The 20,889-nt window shown below is 45.7% G+C and overlaps 1 protein-coding gene across 1 annotated transcript; it reads right to left on the bottom strand.

Moving 5' to 3' along the window:
- Positions 1 to 7,812: 7,812 nt before the first annotated feature.
- LOC106592020 (uncharacterized) lies at positions 7,813 to 20,889 on the bottom strand. The gene is made up of 2 exons (XM_045712167.2): positions 20,278 to 20,889; positions 7,813 to 11,323 (listed from the first exon to the last, which is right to left on the bottom strand). Exons 1-2 carry the CDS (start codon positions 20,666 to 20,668, stop codon positions 10,173 to 10,175), a joined length of 1,542 nt encoding a protein of 513 aa, XP_045568123.1. The 5' UTR covers positions 20,669 to 20,889; the 3' UTR covers positions 7,813 to 10,172.

Here is a 20,889-nt window from a genome sequence, read left to right as displayed (position 1 = left end):
TTTCACCTAATAGATATGGGAGTTCATCAATGTTTGATTTAAAAAAATTTAAAAAATCTTTGTGGGTCTGTGATTTGTGGGAAATATGTATCTCTAATGTGGGTTAGGAAGTGCAGCTCGGTTTCTGACCTCAGTTTGTGGGCAGTGAGGCACATAGTCAAGGATTTCCTTACATTTCCTTACATTTCCTTAATTTTGTACTCTCTGTTTAGGGACAAATAATAACCAAATTTCCCTTTTTGGTTAATTCTTTCCAATGTATCAAATAGTTATATTTTTTGCTTTTCTCATAATTTGGTTGGGTCTAAATGTGCTGCTATCCTGGGGCATTGTGTGTGTTGTATTTGTGAACAGAGCACTAGAACCAGTGGGCTGAGAGGACTCTTCTCCAGGTTCATCTCTCTGTAGGTGAGGGCTCTGTGGAGTCTGTTTGTGTTTGTGAACAGAGCCCCAGAACCAGCTGGCTGAGAGGACACTTCTCCAGGTTCATCTCTCTGTAGGTCCAGCTGGCTGACGGGACTCTTCTCCAGGTTAATCTCTCTGTAGGTGAAGGCTCTGTGGAGTCTGTTTGTGTTTGTGAACAGAGCACTGGGACCAGCTGGCTGAGAGGCCTCTTCTCCAGGTTAATCTCTCTGTAGGTGAGGGCTCTGTGAGGTCTGTTTGTGTTTGTGAACAGAGCAATAGAACCAGCTTCTCTAGGTTCATCTCTCTGTAGGTCCAGCTGGCTGAGAGGACTCTTCTCCAGGTTCATCTCTATGTAGGTCCAGCTGGCTGAGGGGACTCTTCTCCAGGTTCATCTCTCTGTAGGTCCAGCTGGCTGAGGGGACTCTTCTCCAGGTTCATCTCACTGTAGGTCCAGCTGGCTGAGGGGACTCTTCTCCAGGTTCATCTCTCTGTAGGTCCAGCTGGCTGAGGGGACTCTTCTCCAGGTTCATCTCTCTGTAGGTCCAGCTGGCTGAGGGGACTCTTCTCTAGGTTCATCTCTCTGTAGGTCCAGCTGGCTGAGGGGACTCTTCTCCAGGTTCATCTCTCTGTAGGTCCAGCTGGCTGAGAGGACTCTTCTCCAGGTTCATCTCTCTGTAGGTGAAGGCTCTGTGATATCACAGGTGTCACCTGTTTCCCCATTTGTCCCTGGGTACTTATTCCTGTGTTCCCTGTTTGCCAGTTCGTCTTGTCTTGTCAACCAGTGTGGTTTTCCGTGCGCCTGTTTGTCCTTATTGCTGTTTTTCTAGTCCTCCTGCTTTTGACCCTTGCCTGGCCTGACCTCGAGCCTGCCTGCCACTCTGTACCTCCTGGACTCTGACCTGGTTATGACCTGTTGCCTGTCCACGATCTGTCTCTTGCTTGCCCTGACCTCCAGCCTGCCTGCCACTCTGTACCTCCTGGACTCTGACCTGGTTATGACCTTTTGCCCTCTTCGATTATAATAAATATCAGAGACTTGAACAATCTGCACCTGGGTCTTGCCCTTATAGAAGTCTTTATATATATATATTCATATATATATTATATCTTTAAGCACCAGCTGTCAGAGCAGCTCACAGATCACTGCACCTGTACATAGTCCATCTGTAAATAGCCCTGTCACGACTTCAGCCGAAGTCGGTTCCTCTCCTTGTTCGGGCGGCGCTCGGCGTCGCCGGTCTACTAGCCATCGCCGATCCACTTTTCATTTTCCATTTGTTTTGTCTTTGTTTCTACACACCTGTTTTTCATTACCCTAATTATTGTTCATGTATTTAACCCTCTGTTTCCCCCATGGTGTTGTGCTGGATTGTTTTATGTCATGTTCGGTAAATGTTGGTGACTGGTTATTTCGACGGGTGCTGTTTCTTGCCCCGTGTGTAAAAGTTGATGTTCGTGTGTTCGTGTGTTTGGGCAAGTGTAGTGTTATACCTGGCACCATTCATTATTCTGAGTAAAGTTACGTTACTCCCAATTCTCTGCTCTCCTGCGCCTGACTGCATACCACCAGCTACACCCACCATTCTGACAGAATCCCGCACCGTTTAGGATATGGAGTCAGCAGGAGCAGACAACCCTGTATTAGGGGTCAAGGAGCGCGTCCAGCAGCATGCGGCCATGTTGGACATATCTCGGCACCACCATGGATCGCGTCCTGTAGACGATGGATCGCTGGGAGAGAAGAGGAGTGTCTCCAGTGCCTCCGACCTACACCACCAATGGCATCACTACCCACCCCTCTTCCAACTGGTTCCAGTGGGATTCGGCTCGCTCTTCCGAGGGAGTATGATGGAACGGCTTCGGGATGTCAGGGGTTCCAGCTGGAGCCTTACCTGGCACCCGTCCACCCGGCTCCCTCGGGCCGTGAGAGCGTGTCCGCCATTGCCTCCTGCCTCTCAGGGAAAGCCCTGGAGTGGGCCAACGCCGTATGGGGGGGAAGGAGGAGCAGTGTTGGACCAATTCGAGGAGTTCACCCGCCGCTTCCGGGCAGTTTTCGACCACCCACCTGAGGGTAGAGCGGCGGGTGAACGGCTTTTTCACCTTAGGCAGGGGACGAGGAGCGCGCAGGAGTTTGCGTTGGACTTTAGGACCCTGGCCGCCAGCGCTGGATGGAACGACAGGGCCCTGATCGATCACTACCGTTGTAGTTTGCGTGAGGACGTCCGTAGGGAGTTGGCCTGCAGGGACACCACAATCACCTTTGACCAGCTGGTGGACATGTCCATTCGGTTGGATAACCTGCTGGCTACCCGCGGACGTCCAGATCGGGGTCTGTCGGGTTCCATCCCCCAGCACCACCGCTGCAATGCCCATGGAGCTGGGAGGTGCTGCACTTAGGGCGAACGGAGGAACCTGGTCTCATAGACTAGACGTATGTAAGTTGGTATGTAACATTACAGCCTGGTCTCATAGACAAGACGTATGTAAGTTGGTATGTAACATTACAGCCTGGTCTCATAGACAAGATGTATGTACGTTGGTATGCAACATTACAGGCTGGTCTCATAGACTAGATGTATGTAATTTGGTATGTAACATTACAGCCTGGTCTCATAGACTAGATGTATGTCAGTTGGTATGCAACATGTGAAATAGGCACATCATGTGAAATCATTGTAAAAAAAACGCAAGAAATGTAGAGGCCTCGAGATTATTTCTGGATTGAGCACAACTCAAAAGCATTTGCTATATCCCTGGGTTGATCTGATCCTAGATCTGCCGTTCCACCAACTCTACCATGGAGCAACACAGTGTGTATGCTGGGTTAATCTGATCCTGGGTCTGCCGTTCCAGGGTCTGGGTTGATCTGATCCAGGGTCTGCTGTTCCAGGGTCTGGGTTGATCTGATCCAGGGTCTGGGTTGATCTGATCCAGGGTCTGGGTTGATCTGTTCCAGGGTCTGGGTTGATCTGATCCAGGGTCTGCTGTTCCAGGGTCTGGGTTAATCTGATCCAGGGTCTGCCGTTCCAGGGTCTGGGTTGATCTGATCCAGGGTCTGGGTTAATCTGATCCAGGGTCTGCCGTTCCAGGGTCTGGGTTGATCTGATCCAGGGTCTGCTGTTCCAGGGTCTGGGTTGATCTGTTCCAGGGTCTGGGTTAATCTGATCCAGGGTCTGCCGTTCCAGGGTCTGGGTTGATCTGATCCAGGGTCTGGGTTGATCTGATCCTGGGTCTGGGTTGATCTGATCCTGGGTCTGCTGTTCCAGGGTCTGTTGTTCCAGGGTCTGGGTTGATCTGATCCAGGGTCTGCTGTTCCAGGGTCTGGGTTGATCTGATCCAGGGTCTGCTGTTCCAGGGTCTGGGTTGATCTGATCCAGGGTCTGCTGTTCCAGGGTCTGGGTTGATCTGTTCCAGGGTCTGGGTTGATCTGATCCAGGGTCTGGGTTGATCTGATCCAGGGTCTGGGTTGATCTGTTCCAGGGTCTGGGTTGATCTGATCCAGGGTCTGGGTTAATCTGATCCAGGGTCTGCCGTTCCAGGGTCTGGGTTGATCTGTTCCAGGGTCTGGGTTAATCTGATCCAGGGTCTGCCGTTCCAGGGTCTGGGTTGATCTGATCCAGGGTCTGCCGCTCCAGGGTCTGGGTTGATCTGATCCTGGCTCTGCTGTTCCAGGGTCTGGGTTGATCTGTTCCAGGGTCTGGGTTAATCTGATCCAGGGTCTGCCGTTCCAGGATCTGGGTTGATCTGATCCAGGGTCTGCCGTTCCAGGGTCTGGGTTGATCTGATCCAGGGTCTGCCGTTCCAGGGTCTGGGTTGATCTGTTCCAGGGTCTGTTGTTCCAGCGTCTGGGTTGATCTGATCCAGGGTCTGCTGTTCCAGGGTCTGGGTTGATCTGATCCAGGGTCTGCCGTTCCAGGGTCTGGGTTGATCTGATCCAGGGTCTGCCGTTTCAGGGTTGATCTTATCCAGGGTCTGCCGTTCCAGGGTCTGGGTTGATCTGATCCAGGGTCTGCTGTTCCAGGGTCTGGGTTGATCTGATCCAGGGTCTGGGTTAATCTGATCCAGGGTCTGCCGTTCCAGGGTCTGGGTTGATCTGATCCAGGGTCTGCCGTTCCAGGGTCTGGGTTGATCTGATCCAGGGTCTGCTGTTCCAGGGTCTGGGTTGATCTGATCCAGGGTCTGGGTTAATCTGATCCAGGGTCTGCCGTTCCAGGGTCTGGGTTGATCTGATCCAGGGTCTGCCGTTCCAGGGTCTGGGTTGATCTGATCCAGGGTCTGCCGTTCCAGGGTCTGGGTTAATCTGATCCAGGGTCTGCTGTTCCAGGGTCTGGGTTAATCTGATCCAGGGTCTGGGTTGATCTGATCCAGGGTCTGCTGTTCCAGGGTCTGGGTTGATCTGATCCAGGGTCTGGGTTGATCTGATCCAGGGTCTGCTGTTCCAGGGTCTGGGTTGATCTGATCCAGGGTCTGCTGTTCCAGGGTCTGGGTTGATCTGATCCAGGGTCTGCTGTTCCAGGGTCTGGGTTGATCTGATCCAGGGTCTGGGTTGATCTGTTCCAGGGTCTGGTTTGATCTGATCCAGGCTCTGGGTTGATCTGATCCAGGGTCTGCTGTTCCAGGGTCTGGGTTGATCTGATCCTGAGCCCTTTTTAATTAAACTGTAATCTGTTTAGCTCAACTAACGTGATCCGTTGTAGAGAGGTGTCCAGTCTCTCCTCTAACAGGTCTATCAGGTCTATGAGACCAGGCTGTAATGTTACATACCGTTGTAGAGAGGTATCCAGTCTCTCCTCTATCAGGTCTATGAGACCAGGCTGTAATGTTACATACCGTTGTAGAGAGGTATCCAGTCTCTCCTCTATCAGGTCTATGAGACCAGGCTGTAATGTTACATACTGTTGTAGAGAGGTATCCAGTCTCTCTGTCAGGTTTCCACTGTGTGAAAAAAATTACGGTTCCTTCACAACGTTCAGATCAAGTTGTCTTGTTGTATCTCTGAGGTCAGCTTGTCTCTGTAGTCTGTCAGTCTGTAGTCTGTAGTCTGTCAGTCTGTAGTCTGTCAGTCTGTAGTCTGTAGTCTGTCAGTCTGTAGTCTGTCAGTCTGTAGTCTGTCAGTCTGTAGTCTGTCAGTCTGTCAGTCTGTAGTCTGTCAGTCTGTCAGTCTGTAGTCTGTCAGTCTGCCAGTCTGTAGTCTGTCAGTCTGTAGTCTGTCAGTCTGTAGTATGTCAGTCTGTCAGTCTGTAGTCTGTCAGTCTGTCAGTCTGTAGTCTGTCAGTCTGTAGTCTGTAGACTGTCAGTCTGTAGTCTGTCAGTCTGTAGTCTGCCAGTCTGTAGTCTGTCAGTCTGTAGTCTGTCAGTCTGTCAGTCTGTTAGTCTGTCAGTCTGCCAGTCTGTAGTCTGTCAGTCTGTAGTCTGTCAGTCTGCCAGTCTGTAGTCTGTCAGTCTGTAGTCTGTCAGTCTGTCAGTCTGTAGTATGTCAGTCTGTAGTATGTCAGTCTGTAGTCTGTCAGTCTGTCAGTCTGTAGTCTGTCAGTCTGTAGTCTGCCAGTCTGTAGTCTGTCAGTCTGTCAGTCTGTCAGTCTGTCAGTCTGTCAGTCTGTAGTCTGTCAGTCTGTAGTCTGTCAGTCTGTCAGTCTGTAGTCTGTCAGTCTGTAGTCTGTAGTCTGTAGTCTGTCAGTCTGCCAGTCTGTAGTCTGTCAGTCTGTAGTCTGTCAGTCTGTAGTCTGCCAGGTTGTAGTCAGTCTGTAGTCTGTCAGTCTGTAGTCTGTCAGTCTGTAGTCTGTCAGTCTGCCAGTCTGTAGTCTGTCAGTCTGTCAGTCTGTAGTCTGTCAGTCTGTAGTCTGTAAGTCTGTAGTCTTTCAGTCTGTAGTCTGTCAGTCTGTAGTCTGTCAGTCTGCCAGTCTGTAGTCTGTCAGTCTGTAGTCTGTCAGTCTGTAGTCTGTCAGTCTGTAGGCTGTAGTCTGTCAGTCTGTCAGTCTGTCAGTCTGTAGGCTGTAGTCTGTCAGTCTGTCAGTCTGTAGTCTGTCAGTCTGTAGTCTGGCAGTCTGTTAGTCTGTAGTCTGTCAGTCTGTAGTCTGTCAGTCTGTAGTACAATTTTTTTTAAATGCATGACATGAAATGTATGCATTCACTAATGTAAGTCGCTCTGGAAAAGAGCGTCTGCTAAGTGACTAAAATGTAAATGTAGTCTGTCAGTCTGTAGTCTGTCAGTCTGCAGTCTGTAGTCTGTCAGTCTGCAGTCTGTAGTCTGTCAGTCTGCCAGTCTGTAGTCTGTCAGTCTGTAGTCTGTCAGTCTGTCAGTCTGTAGTATGTCAGTCTGTCAGTCTGTAGTCTGTCAGTCTGTCAGTCTGTAGTCTGTCAGTCTGTAGTCTGTCAGTCTGTAGTCTGTCAGTCTGTAGTCTGCCAGTCTGTAGTCTGTTAGTCTGTAGTCTGTCAGTCTGTCAGTCTGTTAGTCTGTCAGTCTGCCAGTCTGTAGTCTGTCAGTCTGTCAGTCTGTAGTCTGTCAGTCTGTCAGTCTGTCAGTCTGTAGTCTTTCAGTCTGTAGTCTGTCAGTCTGCCAGTCTGTAGTCTGTCAGTCTGTAGTCTTGTCAGTCTGTAGTCTGCCAGTCTGTAGTCAGTCTGTAGTCTGTCAGTCTGTAGTCTGCCAGTCTGTAGTCTGTCAGTCTGTCAGTCTGTAGTCTGTCAGTCTGTAGTCTGTCAGTCTGTAAGTCTGTAGTCTTTCAGTCTGTAGTCTGTCAGTCTGTAGTCTGCCAGTCTGTTAGTCTGTAGTCTGTCAGTCTGTAGTCTGTCAGTCTGTAGTACATTTTTTTTTAAATGCATGACATGAAATGTATGCATTCACTACTGTAAGTCGCTCTGGAAAAGAGCGTCTGCTAAGTGACTAAAATGTAGTCTGTCAGTCTGTAGCCTGTCTGTCAGTCTGTAGTCTGTCAGTCTGCAGTCTGTAGTCTGTAGTCTGTCAGTCTGTAGTCTGTCAGTCTGTATAGTCAGATCAAGTTGTCCTGTTGTATCTCTGAGGTCAGCTTGTCTCAATCTAACCTCTTCCTGTTTCTCCCCTCCCCCATTTACCATCTAGTCCTCAATCTAACCACTTCCTGTTTCTCGTCTCCCCTCCCCCATTTACCACATAGTCCTCAATCTAACCACTTCCTGTTTCTCATCTCTCCTTCCCCATTTACCACATAGTCCTCAATCTAACCTCTTCCTGTTTCTCATCTCCCCCATTTTACAATGAAGTCATTTAGCAGATGCTCCACCCTCTCTAAAAGTGGAAAAAATGGGTTTTTACCAGTGAACAGAGACAGAAAAGGTCACCCAATGACACCTGATAAAAACACAATTATATCTTGTTTCCCCCCAACAAGACGTGAGGTTGATTTCACCCCCCCCAAAAAAATATAATGAAACTATAAATCAATCAGTTTATTGATGAAATACAAAATAAACATTGATAGAAACATTCAACATTATTCAGTTGATATCATGAAATAACATACAAGCTACAGTGGCTTGCGAAAGTATTTATCCCCCTTGACATTTTTCCTATTTTGTTGCCTTACAACCTGGAATTAAAATACATTTTGGGGGGGTGGTATCACTTGATTTACACAACATGCCTACCACTTTGAAGATGATTTTTTATTTATTTATTGTGAAACAAACAAGAAATAAGACAAAAAAAACAGAAAAATTGAGCGTGCATAACTATTCACCCTCCCAAAGTCAATACTTTGTAGAGCCACCTTTTGCAGCAATTACAGCTGCAAGCCTCTTGGGGTATGTCTCTATAAGCTTGGCACATCTAACCACTGGGATTTTTGCCCATTCTTCAAGGCAAAACTGCTCCAGCTCCTTCAAGTGGGATGGGTTCCGCTGGTGTAAAGCAATCTTTAAGTCATACCATAGATTCTCAAGTGGATTGAGGTCTGGGATTTGACTAGGCCATTCCAAAACATTTAAATGTTTCCCCTTAAACCACTCAAGTGTTGCTTTAGCAGTTAAGGTCATTGTCCCAGTCTCAACTCTGGAAGACTGAAACAGGTTTTCCTCAAGAATTACCCTGTATTTAGCACCATCCATCATTCTTTCAATTCTAACCAGTTTCCCAGTCCCTGCCGATGAAAAACATCTCCACAGCATGATGCTGCCACCACCATGCTTCACTGTGGGGATGGTGTTCTCGGGGTGATGGGTTGTTGGGTTTGCGCCAGACATATCGTTTTTCTTGATGGCCAAAAAGTTCAATTTTAGTCTCATCTGACCAGAGTACCTTCTTCCATATGTTTGGAGAGTCTCCCACATGCCTTTTGGCGAACACCAAATGTATTTGCTTATTTTTTTTTTTTTTAAGCAATGGCTTTTTTCTGGCCAGTCTTCTGTAAAGCCCAGCACTGTGGAGTGTACGGCTTATAAAGTCCACCTGTGTGCAATCTAATTATGTGACTTCTGAAGGTAATTGGTTGCACCAGATCTTATTTAGGGGCTTCATAGCAAAGGGGGTGAATACATATGCACGCACCACTTTTCAGTTTAAAAAAAAATATATAATTTCTTAATAATTTTTAACATTTCACTTCACCAATTTGGACTATTTTGTGTATGTCCATTACATGAAATCCAAATATAAACCCATTTAAATTGCAGGTTGTAATGCAACAAAATAGGAAAAATGCCAATGGGGGGGATGAATACTTTGCAAGGCACTGTATCATGAGACTGAGTACCAACCGTTTATGTATTAAACCCCTGGTTACCGTGACGTCCTCCAGAGGAATGAATGGAATTCAACAGTAGTTCAGTTCAATGTTTATGTTTTAAACCCCTGGTTACCATGACGTCCTCCAGAGGAATGAATGGAATTCAACAGTAGTTCAGTTCAATGTTTATGTATTAAACCCCTGGTTACCATGACGTCCTCCAGAGGAATGAATGGAATTCAACAGTAGTTCAGTTCAATGTTTCCAAGGACAGAATTCCATGTATTTAACAGAATTCCATGTATTTAAGTATTTTGCTTGAGGGGAAAGTAACATTAGCACTTAAAAAAAAATAAAAAATAACTATACTTTAAACATTTTAATATTTTTTACAATTATTTTTATGTTATAAGCTTACATAATATAAATTTGAAAATATTAAGCATTAAGGTTTATAATAGAATAAACGTGTTTTAATTAATATTAACATGAATAAATCCATTTCCACAGCTTCCTAAATATGTTTTTACAAGATAGAGGCCACTGTGTTCTACTACCCAGGTCTGGTGTTGGAGATCATTACACACTCTGTGTTCTACTACCCAGGTCTGGTGTTGGAGATCATTCCACACTCTGTGTTCTACTACCCAGGTCTGGTGTTGGAGATCATTCTACACTCTGTGTTCTACTACCCAGGTCTGGTGTTGGAGATCATTCTACACTCTGTGTTCTACTACCCAGGTCTGGTGTTGGAGATCATTCCACACTCTGTGTTCTACTACCCAGGTCTGGTGTTGGAGATCATTCTACACTCTGTGTTCTACTACCCAGGTCTGGTGTTGGAGATCATTCTACACTCTGTGTTCTACTACCCAGGTCTGGTGTTGGAGATCATTCCACACTCTGTGTTCTACTACCCAGGTCTGGTGTTGGAGATCATTCCACACTCTGTGTTCTACTACCCAGGTCTGGTGTTGGAGGTCATTCTACACTCTGTGTTCTACTACCCAGGTCTGGTGTTGGAGGTCATTCTACACTCTGTGTTCTACTACCCAGGTCTGGTGTTGGAGATCATTCCACACTCTGTGGATCTCCTGAGTGTATTTTCTGATGTTTAATCAGAGAACTTGAATGAGAGTATCTCTTCTCACACTGATCACAGCTATAAGGCTTTTCTCCAGTGTGTGTTCTCTGGTGTACTGCCAGGTTGCTTGAGGTAGAACAACTCGTCCCGCAGTCAGAGCAGTGGTAAGGTTTCTCTCCAGTGTGGGTTCTCTTGTGTGATATCAGGTTACTTGAGGTAGTACATCTCTTCCCACAGTCTGAGCAGCGGTAAGGCTTTTCACCAGTGTGGGTTCTCTGATGTACTATCAGTATGTCTAATAAGGCAAAACTCTTCCCACATTCAGAGCAGTGGTGAGGCTTCTCTCCTGTGTGTGTTCTCTGGTGAGATTTTAAATGTGACGATCTAACAAAACCCTTCCCACAGTCAGAGCAGTGGTAAGGTTTCTCTCCTGTGTGTATTCTCTGGTGTACAATCAGGTGACTTGGCTGAGTAAAACTCTTCCCACATTGATCACAGCTATAAGGCTTCTCTCCTGTATGTGTTCTCTGGTGTGTTATCAGATAGCTTGAGGTAGTAAAGCTCATTCCACAGTTGGAGCAGCGATAAGGCTTCTCTCCAGTGTGTACTCTCTTGTGTACAGTCAGGTTTGATGACTGAGTGAATCGCTTCCCGCATTGATCACAGCCATAAGGCCTCTCTCCTGTATGTGTTCTCTGGTGTATAATCAGTTCACTTGAGGAGGTTAAGCTTTTCCCACAGTCTGAGCAGTGGTAAGGCTTCTCTCCAGTGTGTGTTCGCTGGTGCAGCTTTAAACGCTGTGATGTTGAAAAGGTCCTCTCACAGCCAGAGCAGTGGTAAGGCTTCTCTCCTGTGTGTGTCAACTTGTGTTTTGTCAGGTTCCCTAGTTGAGAAAATCCCTTCAAACAGTCAGTGCAGCTATAAGGTTTCTCTCCTGTATGGATTCTGTGGTGTATTTTAAGTTCTGTTGAAGAGGTGAAACTCTTCCCGCAGTCAGAGCAGCGGTGAGGTTTCCTCCCTGTGGATCTCCGCTGAGGTTTCTTGAGGTTTTCTGATCTGGAGAGACTCTTCTCTGCCTCGTCAGCATCATGTTGTTGTTGAGGCTCCCCAGAGGATCCACGATAGTCCCGTCTCTCTCCTGTGTGAACAACAAAGTCAGACAGTCAATGTAGTGAATGTTTAAATGCTTTTACAAACTTATTTTTCCTTAGGCACTGATCCAGACATCTTTAGGTCACCAATATTATTATAGTAAAGTAGATGTTACTCTGACAATAAGTTACAGAAAACTGAAACCTTCAGCAGTGATCCAGACGACTTTAGGTCACAATATCATTATTGGTATTATTTTATTATCAGCTAAACCACAGCAAATAAAACCAGAGGAAATAAAACCAGAGGAAATAAAACCAGAGGAAATATGGATCAATTAGTCAATAATACAGGATCAGACCTTCTGAACTTTGACCAGTCAAATCTGTAGAACGCCCCTTTAAAAGTGAAATCATAAGGGGCGATCCAGGAAGGGTCCATCCATTTAACCTTTCTGGTGCAGGCGTTCCGCTAGCGACCCACCTCGACAACATCCGGTGAAATTGCAGAGCGCCAAATTCAAAATACAGAAATAAACATTCATAAAAAATACAAGTGTTATACATCGGCTTAAAGATTAACTTCTTGTTAATCCAGCCGCTTTGTCAGATTTCAAAAAGGCTTTACGGCGAAAGAATACCATGCGATTATCTGAGGACAGCGCCCCGCTTACAAAAGCATAAACATTTTACAACCAAGTAAAGGAATTACAAAAGTCAGAAAATAGCGATAAATGAATCACTTACCTTTGAAGATCTTCATATGGTTGCAGTCACAAGAGTCCCAGCTACACAATAAATGTTTGTTTTGTTCGATAAAAATTTATATCGCAAAAAGTCCGTTTTGTTGGCTCGTTTTGTTCAGAAATCCACTGGCTCAAAGGCGGTCAAAACACGCAGAAAAATACATCCTAATAGTACCGGTGAAGTTCGTTGAAACATGTCAAACGATGTTTATAATTAATCCTCAGGATGTCAATTGTCTAAATAATCGATCATATTCCAACCGGACAATAGCGTCTTCAATAGAAAGGAAAAACAACGAAGGGCGCGCACTCGGTCACGCGCGCAAACCAGCACTGCATTCTTCCTCAGTCCACTGACAGGAAGGTCTCATTCTTCTTCAATTTTCAGAAAACAAGCCTGAAAGTTAATCTGTCGAATTTGTGATATTTGTATTTATTATGGATCCCCATTAGTTCCTGCCAAGGCAGCAGCTACTCTTCCTGGGGTTTATTATGGATCCCCGTTAGTTCCTGCCAAGGCAGCAGCTACTCTTCCTGGGGTTTATTATGGATCCCCATTAGTTCCTGCCAAGGCAGCAGCTACTCTTCCTGGGGTTTATTATGGATCCCCGTTAGTTCCTGCCAAGGCAGCAGCTACTCTTCCTGGGGTTTATTATGGATCCCCATTAGTTCCTGTCAAGGCAGCAGCTACTCTTCCTGGGGTTTATTATGGATCCCCATTAGTTCCTGCCAAGGCAGCAGCTAATCTTCCTGGGGTTTATTATGGATCCCCATTAGTTCCTGTCAAGGCAGCAGCTACTCTTCCTGGGGTTTATTATGGATCCCCGTTAGTTTCTGCCAAGGCAGCAGCTACTCTTCCTGGGGTTTATTATGGATCCCCATTAGTTCCTGTCAAGGCAGCAGCTACTCTTCCTGGGGTTTATTATGGATCCCCATTAGTTCCTGTCAAGGCAGCAGCTACTCTTCCTGGGGTTTATTATGGATCCCCATTAGTTCCTGCCAAGACAGCAGCTACTCTTCCTGGGGTTTATTATGGATCCCCATTAGTTCCTGCCAAGGCAGCAGCTAATCTTCCTGGGGTTTATTATGGATCCCCATTAGTTCCTGCCAAGGCAGCAGCTACTCTTCCTGGGGTCCAGCAAAATTAAGGGAGTTAATACATTTTAAAAACATTACAATACATTCATAACAGATTTCACAACACATTAGGTGTGTGTCCTCAGGCCTCTACTCTACTACCACACAAAATCCATGTGTACATGTGTGTATAGTGCATATGTTATGGTGTGTTTGTATGCATGTCTATGTTTGTGTTGCTTCCCAGTCCCAGCTGTTCCATAAGGTGTATTTTTGTATCTGTTTTAAAAAGAAATCCAATTATACTGCTGCATCAGTTACCTGATGTGGAATAGAGTTCCATGTAGTCATGGCTCTATGTAGTACTGTGCACCTCCCATAGTCTGTTCTGGACTTGGGGACTGTGAAGAGACCTCTGGTGGCATGTCTGGTGGGGTATACATGGGTGTCTGAGCTGTGTGCTAGTAGTTTAAACAGACAGCTCGGTGCATTCAACATGTCAATACCTCTCATAAATAAAAGTAGTGATGAAGTCAATCTCTCCTCCACTTTGAGCCAGGAGAGATTGACATGCATATTATTAATGTTAGCTCTCTGTGTACATCCAAGGGCCAGCCGTGCTGCCCTGTTCTGAACCAATTGCAATTTTCCTAAGTCCTTTCTTGTGGCACCAGACGACTGAAGAAAACTAGGGCCTGTAGGACCTGCCTTGTTGATAGTGCTGTTAAGAAGGTAGAAACTAGGGCCTGTAGGACCTGCCTTGTTGATAGTGCTGTTAAGAAGGTAGAAACTAGGGCCTGTAGGACCTGCCTTGTTGATAGTGCTGTTAAGAAGGTAGAAACTAGGGCCTGTAGGACCTGCCTTGTTGATAGTGCTGTTAAGAAGGTAGACACTAGGGCCTGTAAGACCTGCCTTGTTGATAGTGCTGTTAAGAAGGTAGACACTAGGGCCTGTAGGACCTGCCTTGTTGATAGGGCTGTTAAGAAGGTATAAACTAGGGCCTGTAGGACCTGCCTTGTTGATAGGGCTGTTAAGAAGGTATAAACTAGGGCCTGTAGGACCTGCCTTGTTGATAGGGCTGTTAAGAAGGTATAAACTAGGGCCTGTAGGACCTGCCTTGTTGATAGGGCTGTTAAGAAGGTATAAACTAGGGCCTGTAGGACCTGCCTTGTTGATAGTGTTGTTAAGAAGGTATAAACTAGGGCCTGTAGGACCTGCCTTGTTGATAGTGTTGTTAACTTCTATGGGCTAGGTGGGACGTTAGCGTCCCACTCTATTCAACAGCCAGTGGAATCGCGTGGCACGAAATACAAATACCTCAAAAATGCAATAATTTCAATATTTCAAACATACGACTATTTTACACCATTTGAAAGATAAGACTCTCGTTAATCTAACCACATTGTCTGATTTCAAAAAGGCTTTACAGTGAAAGCAAAACATTTGATTATGTTAGGAGAGTACATAGACACAAATAACCACACAGCCATTTTTCAAGCAAGCATATATGTCACAAAAACCCAAAACACAGCTAAATGCAGCACTAACCTTTGATGATCTTCATCAGATGACACTCCTAGGACATTATGTTATACAATACATGCATGTTTTGTTCAATCAAGTTCAAATTTATATAAAAAAACAGCTTTTTACATTAGCATGTGATGTTCAGAACTAGCATTCCCACCCAAAACTTCCGGTGAATTTACTAAATTACTCATCATAAACGTTGACAAAATACACAACAATTATTTTAAGAATTATAGATACAGAACTCCTTTATGCAATCGCTGTGTCAGATTTTAAAATAGCTTTTCAGCGAAAGCACATTTTGCAATACTCTGAGTACATAGCTCAGCCATCACGGCTAGCTAATTTGACACCCGCCAACTTCGGGGTCACCTAAACTCAGAATTACTATTAGAAAAATTGGATTACCTTTGCTGTTCTTCGTCAGAATGCACTCCCAGGACTGCTACTTCCACAACAAATGTTGTTTTTGTTCCAAATAATCCATAGTTATGTGCAAATACCCCCGTTTTGTTCGTGCGTTCAGGTCACTATCCAAAGGGTAATGCGCGAGCGCATTTCGAGACAAAAAATTTCAAAATGTTCCATTACCGTACTTGGAAGCATGTCAAACGCTGTTTAAAATCAATTTTTGATGGTATTTTTCTTGTAAAATAGCGATAATATTCCAACCGGACAATACTATATTCATTCAAAGAGGAAAAGAAAAAATGGCGAGGTCTCGTGAACGCGCATTTCCATTCCCTTTGTCCTCAGGCAGACCACTGACAAACTGAGTTACTATACTTTGCCCAGAGACAGGAGACGCCCCAATCCGCTTTCTGGCGGCTTTAGAGAGCCAATGGAAGCCTTAGAAAGTGCAACATAACCCCACGGATACTGTAGTTTCGATAGACAAGCAAAAGGAGAACTACAAAATCGCAGACAGGCCACTTCCTACTTGGAATCTTCTCAGGTTTTTGCCTGCCATATGAGTTCTGTTATACTCACAGACACCATTCAAACAGTTTTAGAAACTTTAGAGTGTTTTCTATCCAAATCTACTAATAATATGTATATTCTCGTTTCTGGGCCAGAGTAGTAACCTGTTTAAATTGGGTACGTTTTTCATCCGGCCGTGAAAATACTGCCCCCTAGCCCACCACAGGTTAAGAAGGTAGAAACTAGGGCCTGTAGGACCTGCCTTGTTGATAGTGTTGTTAAGAAGGTAGAAACTAGGGCCTGTAGGACCTGCCTTGTTGATAGTGCTGTTAAGGCAGAGTAAGGCTTTATTATGCACAGACTTCTCCACATCTTAGCTACTGTTGTATCAACATGTTTTGACCATGACAGTTTACAATCCAGGGTTACTCCAAGCAGTTTAGTCTCCTCAACCTGCTCAATTTTAAGAGGTTTAGGGTTTAGTGAATGATTTGTCTAAAATACAATGCTTTTAGTTTTTGAAATATTTAGGACAAACTAATTTTCTGTATAGTGTTGAGTCATCCACATAAATGGACATTTGGAATTTTAACTGACGTGTCATCATTAGTAAAGATTGAAAAAAGTAAGGGGCCTAGACAGCTGCCCTGGAGAACTCCTGATTCTACCTGGATTTTATTGGAGAGGCTTCCATTAAAGAACACCCTCTGTGTTCTGTTAGATAGGTTTGAATCGTACTACACCGGCTCCGACGCTCGTCGGATGTGGCAGGGCTTGCAAACTATTACAGACTACAAAGGGAAGCACAGCCGAGAGCTGCCCAGTGACACGAGCCTACCAGATGAGCTAAACTACTTCTTTGCTTGCTTCGAGGCAAGTAATACTGAAACATGATTGAGTGCATCAGCTGTTCCGGACGACTGTGTGATCACACTCTCCGCAGCCGATGTGAGTGAGACCTTTAACAGGTCAACATTCACAAGACTGATTACCATGATGTGTACTTAGAGCATGCGCTGACCAATTGTCAAGTGTCTTCACTGACATTTTCTACCTGTCCCTGACTGAGTCTGTAACACCAACATGTTTCCAGCAGACCACCATAGTCCCTGTGCCCGAGAACACCAAGGTAACCTGCCTAAATGACAACCGACCCATAGCACTCACGGTCTGTAGCCATGAAATGCTTTGAAAGGCTGGTCATGGCTCACATCAACACCATCATCCCAGAAACCCTAGACCCACTCCAATTCGCATACCGCCCCCAACAGATCCACAGATGATGCCATCTCTATTGCCACTCCACACTGCCCTTTCCCACCTGGACAAAAGGAACACCTATGTGAAAATGCTATTCATTGACTACAGCTCAGCGTTCAACACCATAGTGCCCTCAAAGCTCATCACTAAGCTAAGGATCCTGGGACCAAACACCTCCCTCTGCAACTGGATCCTGGACTTCCTGACGGGCCGCCCCCCCAGGTGGTAAGGGTAGGTAACAACACATCCGCCATGCTGATCCTCAACACAGGGCCCCTCAGGGGTGCGTGCTCAGTCCCCTCCTGTACTCCCTGTTCACTCATGACTGCATGGCCAGGCACGACTCCAACACCATCATTAAGGTTGCTGACGACACAACAGTGGTAGGCCTGATCACCAACAATGATGAGACGGCCTATCGGGAGGAGGTCAGAGACCTGGACGTGTGGTGCCAGGACAACAACCTTTCCCTCAACGTGATCAAGACAAAAGGAGATGATTGTGGACTACAGGAAAAGGAGGACTGAGCATGCCCCCATTCTCATCGACGGGGCTGTAGTAGAGCAGGTTGAGAGCTTCCAGTTCCTTGGTTCAAGCACACCAAGACAGTCGTGAAGAGGGCACGACAAAACCTATTCCCCCTCAGGAGACTGAAAAGATTTGTCATGGGTCCTCAGACCCACAAAAAGTTCTACAGCTGCACCATCGAGAGCATCCTGACTGGTTGCATCACCGCCTGGTATGGCAACTGCTCAGCGTACCGGTACCCCCTGTATATAGCCTCCACATTGACTCTGTACCGTAACACCCTGTATATAGTCTCCACATTGACTCTGTACCGGTACCCCCTGTATATAGCCTCCACATTGACTCTGTACCGGTACCCCCTGTATATAGCCTCCACATTGACTCTGTACCGGTACCCCCTGTATATAGTCTCCACATTGACTCTGTACCGGTACCCCCTGTATATAGCCTCCACATTGACTCAGGTTTTATAACTCTGGTTCATAGGCATATGATTACTGCATACACTAGCTATAGGATCAGCAGAGGCATTCAGGGCTGTAAGAGGGACATTAATTAGGTTACTTACATTGTGTCTACCAGCGCCCCTGGGATAATGTACATTTACTGAAGCATTATGACGACTCAGCGTCACAATGGTAGAGATTAACTGAGCTGGGCTTGAGTCATTGACAAGTCATTGTCTCCAACGCAGCCTTACAATGCTGTGAAAGGATCCAGGAAACCAGACGATCTGGGTGGATCCCATCCTCCTTATAAAACAAACTTCTGTTTCCAGAAGGTATCAGAATTGTAAATAATAGTCTCATAGCCTCAGAGCTGCGATAGTCTCTCGGAGCTGCGATAGTCTCTCGGAGCTGCGATAGTCTCTCGGAGCTGCGATAGTCTCTCGGAGCTGCGATAGTCTCTCGGAGCTGCGATAGTCTCTCGGAGCTGCGATAGTCTCTCGGAGCTGCGATAGTCTCTCGGAGCTGCGATAGTCTCGCGGAGCTGCGATAGTCTCTCAGAGCTGCGATAGTCTCTCAGAGCTGCAATAGTCTCTCAGAGCTGCAATAGTCTCTCAGAGCTGCAATAGTCTCTCCGAGCTGCAAAAGTCTCTTAGAGCTGCAAAAGTCTCTCAGAGCTGCAATAGTCTCAGAGCTGCAATAGTCATTTCAAATCGCTGTAGTAGCTGCCGTGTTTAGTAGTGTTGAGTCATTTCACATCGCTGTAGTAGCTGACATGTTTAGTAGTGTTGAGTCATTTCACATCGCTGTAGTAGCTGACGTGTTTAGTAGTGTTGAGTCATTTCACATCGCTGTAGTAACTGCCGTGTTTAGTGTTGCAGTCATCCGCATTTAGTGACACATTTAAATGGTGACGGGGCTTTTTGAACACACAACCCAACCTGTAGTGAACTGGTTGTTCAGTAGAGCACCGTTTCCTGTTATATTAGGGGGGTTTTATGTTCAGTAGAGCACCGTTTCCTGTTATATTAGGGGGTTTTATGTTCAGTAGAGCACCGTTTCCTGTTATATTAGGGGGGTTTTATGTTCAGTAGAGCACCGTTTCCTGTTATATTAGGGGGGTTTTATGTTCAGTAGAGCACCGTTTCCTGTTCTATTAGGGGGGGTTTTATGTTCAGTAGAGCACCGTTTCCTGTTATATTAGGGGGGTTTTTATGTCCTAAACTGGTTGTTCAGTAGAGCACCGTTTCCTGTTATATTAGGGGGGTTTTATGTTCAGTAGAGCACCGTTTCCTGTTCTATTAGGGGGGGGTTATGTTCAGTAGAGCACCGTTTCCTGTTCTATTAGGGGGGTTTTATGTTCAGTAGAGCACCGTTTCCTGTTCTATTAGGGGGTTTTATGTTCAGTAGAGCACCGTTTCCTGTTCTATTAGGGGGGTTTTATGTTCAGTAGAGCACCGTTTCCTGTTCTATTAGGGGGGTTTTATGTACTGAACTGGTTGATCAGTAGAGCACCGTTTCCTGTTCTATTAGGGGGGTTTTATGTACTGAACTGGTTGATCAGTAGAGCACCGTTTCCTGTTATATTAGGGGGTTTTATGTTCAGTAGAGCACCGTTTCCTGTTCTATTAGGGGGGTTTTATGTACTGAACTGGTTGTTCAGTAGAGCACCGTTTCCTGTTCTATTAGGGGGGTTTTATGTACTGAACTGGTTGATCAGTAGAGCACCGTTTCCTGTTCTATTAGGGGGGTTTTATGTACTGAAAAGGTTGATCAGTAGAGCACCGTTTCCTGTTCTATTAGGGGGGTTTTATGTACTGAACTGGTTGATCAGTAGAGCACCGTTTCCTGTTCTATTAGGGGGGTTTTATGTACTGAACTGGTTGATCAGTAGAGCACCGTTTCCTGTTCTATTAGGGGGGTTTTATGATCAGTAGAGCACCGTTTCCTGTTATGTACTGAACTGGTTGATCAGTAGAGCACCGTTTCCTGTTATGTACTGAACACAGTCCTGATGGGAGGCTGAAGACATAAATCAGCACTCTGTGTTTGGTTGTAATAAGAAGAGCTGGTCTGAAGGCTCTGGGGAGTAGAAGGAGGAGAGATGGAGAGGTTGGGACCTCCAGAGCAGAGAGAGATGGGCCTGGAGCTGGGGCCCGGGGTCTGGGGTATCTCAGGCCTCTGGGGAGTGGAGGGGGAGTAGAGATGGAGAGGTTGGGACTGGGGGCTGACGGTAATGGACAGACTAGGACCTGTGGTCCGGGGGGAAAAATGTAACTCGAATTCACAGACCGAGCTATGGATGCTATGGATTGACCATCCACGACATCATCAAAATGATGATGACGTTTACTTTGTTTACAAACATATATATATATCTCATTAATTTATAGTCCAAATATGGTTGTAACAACCTCAGACCGACCCCTTTTTAAAATCACACATGAGTTCAACAACTGCAGAGTGTCTCCGTTCTTTAAGATCAGTACTTACTGGTGTTAATCTGATCTCCTGTCTCTGCCTCCTTTCCTTCTCCCTTCTCGTCTTTCGATGTGACAGTTATCTTTCCTTCCTCCTCTTTCACTCCATAAACTGCTTCCTCCTCTTTCTCTTCCGCCTCTTCTTTTACTGTAACATCTTCCTCCTCTTTCACTCTGAACGCGTCTTCCTCTTCTTTAACTGAAACGTCTTTCTCTTCTTCTTTCACTGTAACAGCCTCACCCTCTACTTGTTTTTGTATTGTAACAGCCTCACCTTCTACTTCTTGTTTTACTGAGACATCCTTCACTCCTTCATCCTTCTCCTCTTTCACAACAACTTCTTTCTCCGTCCAGTAGACCTCCTCTTTCTCTTCTTTAACAAGAGAGAAGCTAAGTGAACTCATATCGGTGGATTTTAGCTAACTAGCTAGGCTATTGCTAATTTAACCAGCCAGCCAGCAAACAAACAACAAAACGTAAATATGAAATTAAATGTAGGGAGGTAACAAGTAAACACGACAGAATCGTGTTTAAAACATAGTGGCCAATATAGACGAAACACCTCTAAAGAGCTTTATTGTAATGGCCAGCTGGCTAACGAGGTGTCTGTTGTGTTTGAAGAAGC

This window comes from Salmo salar, chromosome 02 (assembly GCF_965601325.2).
Source record: "Salmo salar chromosome 02, fSalSal1, whole genome shotgun sequence".
In the NCBI taxonomy this organism is placed as follows: Eukaryota; Metazoa; Chordata; class Actinopteri; order Salmoniformes; family Salmonidae; genus Salmo; species Salmo salar.
The sequence above is the reverse complement of the archived record's forward strand: the minus strand, read 5'-3'. Positions and strand labels throughout refer to the sequence as shown.